At 56.9% G+C, this 9,731-nt stretch overlaps 5 protein-coding genes across 5 annotated transcripts in view; all 5 read right to left on the reverse strand.

The window, feature by feature from the left end:
• Positions 1-954: 954 nt before the first annotated feature.
• On the reverse strand, positions 955-1,744 carry SPRG_10558 (hypothetical protein; the record flags this gene model as incomplete). Its single annotated transcript, XM_012349688.1, has 2 exons — positions 955-1,002; positions 1,049-1,744. The coding sequence occupies 2 exons, from the start codon at positions 1,742-1,744 to the stop codon at positions 955-957; spliced, it is 744 nt and encodes a 247-aa protein (XP_012205078.1).
• Positions 1,745-2,216: 472 nt separating this feature from the next.
• Positions 2,217-3,008, reverse strand: SPRG_10559 (hypothetical protein; the record flags this gene model as incomplete). Its single annotated transcript, XM_012349689.1, has 1 exon — positions 2,217-3,008. The coding sequence occupies one exon, from the start codon at positions 3,006-3,008 to the stop codon at positions 2,217-2,219; it is 792 nt and encodes a 263-aa protein (XP_012205079.1).
• Positions 3,009-3,572: 564 nt separating this feature from the next.
• Positions 3,573-6,367, reverse strand: SPRG_10560 (hypothetical protein; the record flags this gene model as incomplete). The annotated part of the gene is made up of 13 exons (XM_012349690.1): positions 5,979-6,367; positions 5,863-5,934; positions 5,763-5,809; positions 5,636-5,706; positions 5,450-5,586; positions 5,299-5,399; positions 5,057-5,245; positions 4,633-5,010; positions 4,513-4,589; positions 4,394-4,463; positions 4,058-4,312; positions 3,926-4,004; positions 3,573-3,868 (listed from the first exon to the last, which is right to left on the reverse strand). Exons 1-13 carry the CDS (start codon positions 6,352-6,354, stop codon positions 3,573-3,575), a joined length of 2,148 nt encoding a protein of 715 aa, XP_012205080.1. The 5' UTR covers positions 6,355-6,367.
• Positions 6,368-7,089: 722 nt separating this feature from the next.
• SPRG_20927 (hypothetical protein) lies at positions 7,090-8,704 on the reverse strand (the record flags this gene model as incomplete). The annotated part of the gene is made up of 3 exons (XM_012349769.1): positions 7,090-7,205; positions 7,260-7,308; positions 7,361-8,704. The coding sequence occupies 3 exons, from the start codon at positions 8,702-8,704 to the stop codon at positions 7,090-7,092; spliced, it is 1,509 nt and encodes a 502-aa protein (XP_012205159.1).
• Positions 8,705-9,089: 385 nt separating this feature from the next.
• SPRG_22262 (hypothetical protein) overlaps positions 9,090-9,731 on the reverse strand; it is a gene marked incomplete at both ends in the record, with an annotated part of 9,027 nt that continues 8,385 nt past the window's right edge. Inside the window, 2 exons of the mRNA XM_012349771.1 lie at positions 9,090-9,356; positions 9,402-9,725. Coding sequence (XP_012205161.1) covers positions 9,090-9,356; positions 9,402-9,725 — 591 coding nt within the window. The remainder of the gene's footprint in view (positions 9,357-9,401; positions 9,726-9,731) is intronic.

Genomic DNA, 9,731 nt, shown 5'->3' on the forward strand with positions numbered 1-9,731 from the left:
TGGATATACCGTCGCCCACATCGACGCTGGACATGACTGGCAACTACGACTCGGACGACGAGTCGGACGCCAACGACGACACGGAAGAGGACGTCGAAGAGGACGCCGCCTGCGGCCACGAGATCGACGAGATCGCGGACGATGCAATCGCGCTCGTCCAGGACATGGTCGATCTGGCATATGAAGCGCATCTTGTGGCCGACAGCGCGACGGCCGAGTACCTCGAAGACACGACGCTGCAGCTCGAGGCGCTCAAGACGTCGATCGACGAGCAGTTCGAGCTCGCGGCCACGTCCCTCGGCCTCTTCGCCGACTACATTTTGGCGCTGGACGCCGTCGTGCCAATGCACTCGACGCTCGCGATCGAGCTTCTCGAACTCAAGTTGGAGGCGCTGGAAGCTCGCGTCGCCGCTGCTGCGATCGTCAACGACTGGCACGCGCTCCTGCAACCCGTCTTTGCGCTCCTCACTAAGACGCTGGACGCGGGCTTGGACAAAGACTTGCTGGTCGAGCTCCTCGACGGTCTCGAGGCGCTCTCGAGCCGCGTCGCCGAGGGCCCAAGCAACGTCGCCTCGAGCCTCGACTGCGAGCGCAAGACGCTGGAGATCGCTCCGGCACTTTGAGGCCGACCTCACGACGCACGACCTCATCACATTGCTCAAGGTCGACCTCGCGATCGACGCGCTCGCCAGCGACGCCTCGGATCTCTGCCACTAAGCTCCTGGTTCCTATTTAAACAAATTCGCTTATATTGAGATTGGTACGACAGTCTGTCTTTAACCATGTAGGAAGCTACGGTACTTGTCCGTAGTTGTGTGGTCCGATCGATGGCCTTGGGGAGGCGTGGGTATGTGGAAGCATCAAAACGTCGTTATTAGCAACGGATTGGACTACCGATTCGAGCTGGCGACGTCAAGTCCCAATGCTTTCGCCTCCTTTCTAGCCGTGCAATCATCACAAGGCGCTGCAGTGCTGCTGCTTGCTCGCGCTCGTCGATAGGTGCTTGTGCAAAGGCGGCGACATGAGCCATCGTGGATTGAGCATCCACAAGCTGGCGCAAGAGCTCGTTGTGCTGCGCCAAAAGATCATTCTTTCGCTGCCGCTGCGCCAGCATGGCGGCCGGATAGTCAATGGCCTTGCGCTTCTTGGTGGCCGTCGTGTTGCTGCTGACACGGCTAGAGGCTTCCATGGGCGTCTCCTCCATGGGCGTCTCCTCCACGGGCGTTGGAGTCGCTTCACTGGTCCGGCTCGGCTCTTGCACCGGTGCGGACGTCGGCGGCGCGTTCTCAGGCGCACGTTCTGTCACGAGCTTCTCAATGGGCGTTGAAGCATCCGCGACAGGAAGCCGGGGGTGCCCTGTCAGCAAGGCTTTGTATGACAATGGTGCTTCGTCACGAAGGTACTGCCACACTTCAAGGTGCTTGAACACGCGGCCGCTGTCCTGCACGTACTTGGTGCAGGCCATCGCCATGGCGTCTTCTTCGTCGACGCTGGTTGTCACCACGGCCTCGTGGATCTTCGCAAAGCGGCGCATGTTGTCAGCGACGCTGTGCCAGTGCTGCTCGACGCCGCTGGGCGAGCGCATGTCGGCGGTGCGGGTTTGCTTTCCAAGAGCCACAAAGTGGCGGTACACGTCCATCCAGAAGAGCTTGAGATTGTCGTCACTCTGACTGCGGGCGGCGGCCACGATCGCGCGGGCGAGACGCAGGTCTTCGGCGGTTGAGTACTTGGTTCCGCGGGCCATCGATCGAATTCTGGTCCACGGCAGAGTCCACCATGCAATCGTGGACGTGATTGGCCAATATGCAGACCAAACAGCCGTTTTGATTGGCGGTTATGGTGCAAATGTACATTGCAGTCTTCAACCCCGTCTTCAACCCAACCATGAACCCCTACGCAGAATGACAAGCCAGTCCATTCTACATCCAAACGAGCCCCGCTGTGGTTGGACGGTGTGGCAATAGTGGAAAGGAGCTCACGGGTGCGCGGACAGTCGAGTCACTTGACGAAACTCTGAGCATGACATCACATTTTGGATCTCGATCTCGCACTCAGCCCTACCAAGAGCCGCAAGCAAGACGACGAACCAGCGCATGCTATGTACAACAAGGGCATATAATGCTACAGCTCCTCGGCTTTGTCCATCGCGGGACGAGCAGGATATCATCATACTGGTCTATTGTAATGGCGCGTAGTACACTACAATGTTGATGCGATTACACTGCCACGCTGTCCAAATCCCGTCCGTGCTTTTGTAGACGCCCCATGATGACGCGCCGCTGCAACGCAAAGAATGCGTCTCGCTCGTCGGATGGCGCGTCCGCAAACAGTGCCGTCGCGGCTTCGTCGGCTAGCGTCTTTTGCACGCCCGCAACTTGGCGAAGCAGTTGGTTGTGCGCCTTGAGCAGCTCATTTCGGCGCTTCAAAACGTCGAGTTTCGACGTTTGACAGTCGGCTCTTGCGACTTTGGGCTTCTTCATCGGCTGCGTGGAGGCTGCAACCTTGAGCTTGAGCCGGCGTTTTTGGGGCACAAGTGGTAGCATGCACTGTTGCAGCGAATGCATGAGTCCCTGGACCCCTGGTGCAATTGCGCAGATGCGCGGCACGACGTCACGGATCCGCTCCGCCGACTCCTGCAACCAGCGCCAGACCTCAAGGTACTCAAAATCCCTGCGGCCGCTCGAATCGGACTTGAAGCGCGCAAGGGCTGCGTTGATCGCGTCCTGCTTCTCGCTGGCGTCGCCATTGGACTGCACCGGTGTGTAGCACTCGGTGAAGCGGCGAAGGTCGGGTTGGATCGCCCGCCAGCGGTCTGGGTACTCGCTCAACCATATCTGCCGGACATCGCGGGGTAGCCATCCAGAAAAGATGGAATCGTTGTGCACACAACGCCAAAAGTCGGCGTCGTTGGTGACGCCAGCGCCCAAGTCTGGGTCGAGCGTCGTTCTCACGATGGCTTTGACCACGCGCACGTCCTGCTTGTGTTGCCAGAACCGGTCGCGTTCCATCGTTCGAGGAAAACGTGGTTGAGTGAATGTGATTGGCCAAATCCATGGCCGCACCAACGTTTGATTGGCAACTTTGAGCCAATCAATCAAGCGTGTTCGCGTTGCAGTCAAATTAGAAAAAACGAGCTCAAAAGACGAAGACTTTGCATACGTAGTGCCAGACGTTGTGCTACGTCTGAACCTGAATGCGTAAGAGTTGGCACCAGTACTTGGTCGTTGGGAGTGAGCTGCGCACGGAGAGATCCATCCCGTGGTGGAACCCCACTCGATTGATTACATCAATCAGTCAATCAATCTAGTGAGAGCTTTTACCGCTATCCACTTGGTACCTCCGGCGGTTGCCTCCAATGATTGCAGGACTCGACTTCTACTTGCACGACTCGACTCATCAGTCTTTTGATGGGTGACGTCCTTGAACGTACAAGACGGGTCAAGTTGCGCGTTAATCGTACGCCATGAGCTTTTTTCGCATGACGACGACCGTAGGCTTCTGCAAAGCAGCAAGAGAACGCGTCAGAGTGCACAGTTTGCCGTTGTAGTCATGGTATTCAAGGTACAGAAAAATCACAAGAGAGACAAATCCAAGGACCCGCGGTGCCGCGACGAGAAGGCTGCCGTGCGGTACGACAGGCTGGGGTCGTGTTCCCGCACGGGTGGTCCCCGAATCGACATGGTGTCGGACGTCGTCGGCAATGGACGCGGCAATGGCAAGGCAGCGCCGTCGCCCAGGACGGCCGATTCAACTGCTGCAATGCGCTTGAGGATCATATCGAGGCGGTCGCCGATTTCCGAGAGCGTCTCCGATCGGCTCGACTTGATATAAGTCGCGACCGCATTGCCATGGTTGCCCGCGTGGACGTCTACATGACGTTCATGGCTTCTGTTCTAGGTATCATAGCATCATCGGCATGGAGTACCCGCAGGTGCCTGTGTCGTCGTGGTCGAAATTGGCTGCGACAACATGGACGGGCGAGGGCCGGCGGCTGCCTCGGGCGACTAAGAAGTACTCTATGAGTCGATCGATGTGTGGACTTGTGTTCATGGCACACCGACGGGGTAACGACGCTGCTCGAGAGCTGGCGGAGTGTGTCCAAGCGTCTGATGGTCGCCATGCGTTCGGTCAGGCGCACAAAGTTGTTCTTAAAGGCGGTTTTGAGCACTTTGCCGCGAATGTTGCGCAGGATTTCGGGGTACAAGCCCGACGACAGAATGTCCTCCAAGTCAAACTTGGTGAGGATTTGAACGTGGAGGTATGTGAACGCGCGCACGGGCACTTTGCGCTGGCGATACGTGAGGATAATGTCCTATCACACGATTGAAAAATGGAAGAATCGCATATATCGTCCATCGCCGAAACTATTATCGCTTGTGGAGCCAACGCCTACCTCGCCAAAAAACGACCCGGCGCCCACCATGACCTTGCCGCGCGTGGCAAACCCGCGTTCGACCAAATACCTAGTACGACAACCGCTCGGTTCCATGGGACATGAAGGACACTTTGTACATTTTCGTGTTGTACTCGCCTTCGCGAATCACGGCCTCGGACGGCGGAAAGCACTCGGGGCGTAACACCATCGCCAGCTACACACCGTCGCGATCCCACGTTGGCAGAAGGGGTACGTACGGCCGTGATAAACTGCGAGCGTTCGCGGTCGTCCGAGCAGCTAAAAAAGTCGATTTTGCTAATCCACTGGTTGTTGTACAAGGCGACTTCGCCGCGGAGCCCCGGCGACATGGCGAGGAGGAGGTCCCGGTTCTTCTTTTCCCGCAGGAGCGATCGCGACGAGAAGAAAAAGTCCCGTAGCCGCGACGAGAGGTCCGACGGCAATCGGTTCTGGCGACAAAACTCGTTGAGCGTGTCGATGGTCTGGTGAAACTCGGACGTGGCCGCGTCCATCGCACTTAGAATGCGGCAGACGCCGCCGACAACGTACGCGTACGTGCCGCCGCCAAGGACCATGCACACGATCGAGAGCGCGCGCTCGCCGGGCGTCGCGGGGCCCTACACCGATGTCTCACGCTCGTGGCATCGATGGATGCACACGAACCACATCGCCGTAGCCGATCGTGGTGAGAGTCATGACGGACCAGTAGAGCGCGGTGACATATTGCACGAGCACTTCGCAGTCGATGAGCGCGTCCGTGCCCATGTAGTGGACCGTGAGCCAGTTGTACCGGTTTCCATTTGCATCCGAGTTGGTCTCAAAGTCGGCGACCGCGCGAAACATACACGCAATCTACACAAAACGCTTATCCAATCGGACGATCCGAATCGATCCTCGGTAGATACCCAATGTGCGATCATAAAGACAAAGAAGCAAAACTTGGCCAAGCTCAGGGTCGCGTAGTTCATACTCATTTTGACCTCCCAGTACTGAAAGACGCTTGCATCTAAAACGCGTTCAACGACTTTAACCGACGAGACATCGGCAATCTAGTACCTTTAACGACGCGGACGACCTTCATGAGGCGAAAGAGCCGAAGGATGCGCATAAATCGGAGCCGACCCAGCGCCGGCGCGGTGACCAGAAGCCCGATCGTGTTGAACGGAAGCACCGAGACAAGGTCAATCAGAAACCTACGGACGGCGATAAGACGCCGCCCAGTTCGTATCGTCTCGTCCATACCAGCCACGGAGGTAGTGGTAGACAATGAGCTTGGCGTCCGTGATCCACATGTTGTTGTTGGTGTCAAAATACTGAAGAATATTATGTCCATCCATCAATGTGTACAGCACGTCGATGACGTTCGTACCACGAGGAAGAAGCGAAGAATCATGTCGAGGAAGAAGCACACGTCGACTAACCACCCAAGGCACACAAGTTGGGATACAGTGCCACTCAGAATCGTCTACCGAACGTATTGAGGGCAAAGAGCGTGTCGAATCCCGGGGTCAAGAACGCCGTCTCGAAGGGCGTCACGACCGCTACGAAGGCCATGAGTTTTTAAAGCCGTTTGCGCTCAACACACCCGTGTAGAAGAGGAGGACGATCGAGAGCACATCCCAGTTGCGCATAAACGTCGAGTGGGGATGAATCGGTTCGAGGCCGCAAAAGCGCGCCGGAAGGATCACCCCCATGCTCGATTGAAAGTCGTGGTCCGTCACCTGCGGCTTGGCGAGGGACTGCACAGCGTCTGTTGTCGGCTTGGTAAAGATCGTCTTATTGAAGCGAGTTGTCCTGGCCCGACTGAGGGGTTGGGGCTCCAACGTTGGCATCTCACCAGACGTGACACGGGCCGTCTTGGCCCGACCAAGCGCACGGGGGCCTGGCATTTCGGACGCCCGCAGCACGTCTGCCTTGAGTCGGGTCATGTCATCGCTGTTGGGGGGCGGGGGTCCGGTCATACCTCCAACACGTTGGCGCGAAACTGGCCGTAACTGATTGTGAAACGCTGAGAAAGTCCGACAATGGTGCGCGTCTGACAGTGGTATTTTCCCATGGTCATCCATCGATCCTTGTGGACAACTTGGATATAATATGTCACAATATCTTAATGGCATCGATCAAGAAATCGACGACCTGTGACCGCATCCGCCTTGCTCCAAACGCCAGAGAAAGGGAGACCGTATTGCCGAGCACCGGCGTGTGTACTAAGAGGCAAATTGGCAACTAAGGCTACCTGGCGGCTGGAGCCCTGGCCACAGGGTCATGTACAGTCCCATCCTAACAGTTTCTCGGTAGGACTATCTTACTGATAGATTGATACAAACACATCGCCATGTATCGAGTCGATACATGACCACTAGGTCGAGCCTCTCGACCTAGTGGTTGTAGAACTGTGTAGATACACATATCCAGTGCTCAACCACTGTGTGAGGCGTCTACTGCCACACACCTCTCTCCCAAAAGATTTACAGGATAGCTTACACGGTAGTCCAAATCCTAAGGAAATCAAATACCGCAAAAACAGACCTCGGAGGATCGCCGTCAGTATCTGCTGCTCTTGATCTGGTCTAAGATCTTCAAGACTTGTTGCCGTCGCACGGCCCGGAGGATCGCCGGGATCCCGTAGGTTGCTTTTCTTGGTACTCCGCACGTCACGACCGTCGTCGTGTCGACGTTGCAGACCGTTCTTCAAGTTACCGGAGCTCATCAGCCAAACCATCCCGCGCTCGGGCGTCCGTGGCTTGCTCCGCAAACCGTTGAGCGACCGCGGGGGCATCCGTCGCGATCGACGTGAACCGCTCCCACAATGCTTCAATGTATTCCAGGCCTTAACATGAGCAAAGGATTTCCCACGCCCGGGCACTCTGGTTGAGCCGTACTGCCTTGATCTCACGGATCTTCAAAAGCACGCCCTGCTCGGACACGTGCTCGCGGATCTCTTGCGTGGGCTCTAAACTGCCGAACGGCCACTTGCTCGAGGAGGCGTTTGAGATCGATGCCGAGCATCACCAGCACGTCGTTCGACACCAGAAACTCGTCGCCTTCGTCGGCAACGTAACACGCTTGCAAACCAGGCACATTGACGGGACTGGCAGCCGTATGGAGCTGCAGACGCAACTGAACCTTCTTGTCCAGCTGCAACGTCGTCTTGCCCACAGCCACGCCAAGCTGAGGTTGGTCCAAGTTGATGACTTGAAGGTCGGGCATCTTCTGCTTGAGCTGCTCAACCATCTTGGCGGGAATGATGTTCAGATCGCATCCACTGCCCGGCACACAAGGCACGTCGAGAACGCTGTTGAGCGTCAAAACCATGTGAATTTCACTGCCCGCGAGGAGCTGGCCGAGTCCGGAGAACGCTTTAAGGCGACTCAGCTTGGTCTTCTTTGTTTGGCCGTCACTGTTGCCGCCTTGCTCGCTGCCGCCGCCGCGACGACCGCCATTCCAGTTCTTCTTGACGGCAACTTCCTTCTGCTTCGCGTTTGCACTCGGGCAGTTTCGCAATTTGTGCTTCTTGCTGCCGCAGTGCCAGCACCGACGTTCCTTGTCTTCGTCCTTGCTGTCCTTCTGCACTGGTGGCTTGCTTGATCTCTGCTTGAACTCGCGCTTCTTCTTCGTTTTGCGTTCACCTTGCTGCTCTTCTTCTCCGTCGGACGACTCCTTGTCGCGAAGACGCTTTGTCTTGGGGCTCCACGACTTGTAGAGAAGCGCTCGCTTCAAGATGATTTTCCCGAGGTGCTTGAGGCCAGCATGCGCCTTGACCGCCATCTTCTCATCGAGCAGCTGCTTCACGTCCGTCTGCAGTTCTTGGGGACGGATCCGTTCGACAAGCGCCTTAAAGATCTTGGCCTTGAGCTTGCCGTTCTCGAGCTTCTCGCTGAGGCCATGCTCTTCAATCAGTTGAGAGGCCTTGAAGACAAAGCTGCTGACCCGCTCGTCGATATCTTCTTCGTTGTGGTCGAGGGCGAGCGAGATGAAAACCTTGTCGTACGTGAGCACCGCCTTGTTCGTCCCCTTGTCGATGATGCCGTTGATCGCTTCCCAAAGCTTGTCGTCGGGCACGTCCAGCAAGTTGAAGTCGTCCCAAAGGCCCCACTTGGTCTTCATGAGAAACTCGAGAAACCCCGCTGGAGCGAACGAGTCGCGGACCGCAACACACGTCGCTGCGTAGCTCTGGCTGATTCGTTGACACTCGCGCCGCATGGAAGTCTCGTACTCGAGGCGCGCCCGCTTCCACACGACCACGTCGCGACGAGCGATACTCTTGAACGCCGGGTGCACAAGCTGCGAGAGCACGACGACGCTGCTCATCGCCCTCGTCGCTTGTCCTGGAGCCGCCATGTCTTCTTCTTGAGCGAAACTTGGTCGGTTAAGATCACTTTGTATCCGGCTCGCTCCAAACGCCAGACAAAGGGAGGCCGTACTCCCGAACACCGGCGTGTGTACTAAGAGACAAATTGGCAACTAAGGCTACCTGACTGCTGGAGCCCTGGCCACAGGCGGCACCTGTACAGTCCCATCCTAACGGTTTCTCGGTTGGACTATCGTACTGATAGATTAATACAAACACATCGACCCAGTGGTTGTAGAGCTGTGTAGATACAACTATCCAGTGCTCAACCACTGTGTGAGGCGTCTACTGCCACACGACCACAAGCCTGCAAAGTGCACACGAACGATACAGTCTATCAAGGAACTAGAAGCCAAGGTCTGTGAGTTTGGTCTGAAGCCGGTCGCGGAGGTACTGAGCATCTGGCGTGTAAACGCACACATCGCCGTTGCCAAGGCCGACGAGCAAATGCATGTCGTTGCTCGAGAAGCAGAGCGCGTGGATCGGGCTCTGGAACGCTTTGAGCCCGCGTGTCTCGTCGCTGCCATCGAATTCGCGTTGGATCGAGAGGTCGTGCACGCGGTAGACAGTGATCGTTTGGCCGCGCCCGCCCAGTAGAATCGCGTCGCCGTCCTACGCTTGTAGTAGTATCAACTTGATACAAAGAACGGGATTTACCTGCGTCAGCGCAAACGCCTGGGCTTTCTGATCCACGAATCGCGACGCAAGGCAATCGCCGTTGATCGAGTACCGATACAGCGTCGAGCTCGAATCACAGTACGTCAGGATCGACCCATAAGTGCTGAGTCCGACATACGTCAAGCGCGCGTGCCGCGAGGCATCCGGGCGCAGCGTGCGAATGTACCGGCCGTTGCTCAGCGTGTGCACAATGATGGTGCCGTCACGACTGGCGCTCAAGACGAGGTCCATGTCGCTCGAGACCGCAACACTCGTGACGCCGTCGTCGTGGCCGTACAAAACGAAGCTCGGTGTCCGGCGGAGCTCGCA

This window comes from Saprolegnia parasitica (genome assembly GCF_000151545.1).
Source record: "Saprolegnia parasitica CBS 223.65 unplaced genomic scaffold supercont2.57, whole genome shotgun sequence".
NCBI lineage: Eukaryota > Oomycota > Saprolegniomycetes > Saprolegniales > Saprolegniaceae > Saprolegnia > Saprolegnia parasitica.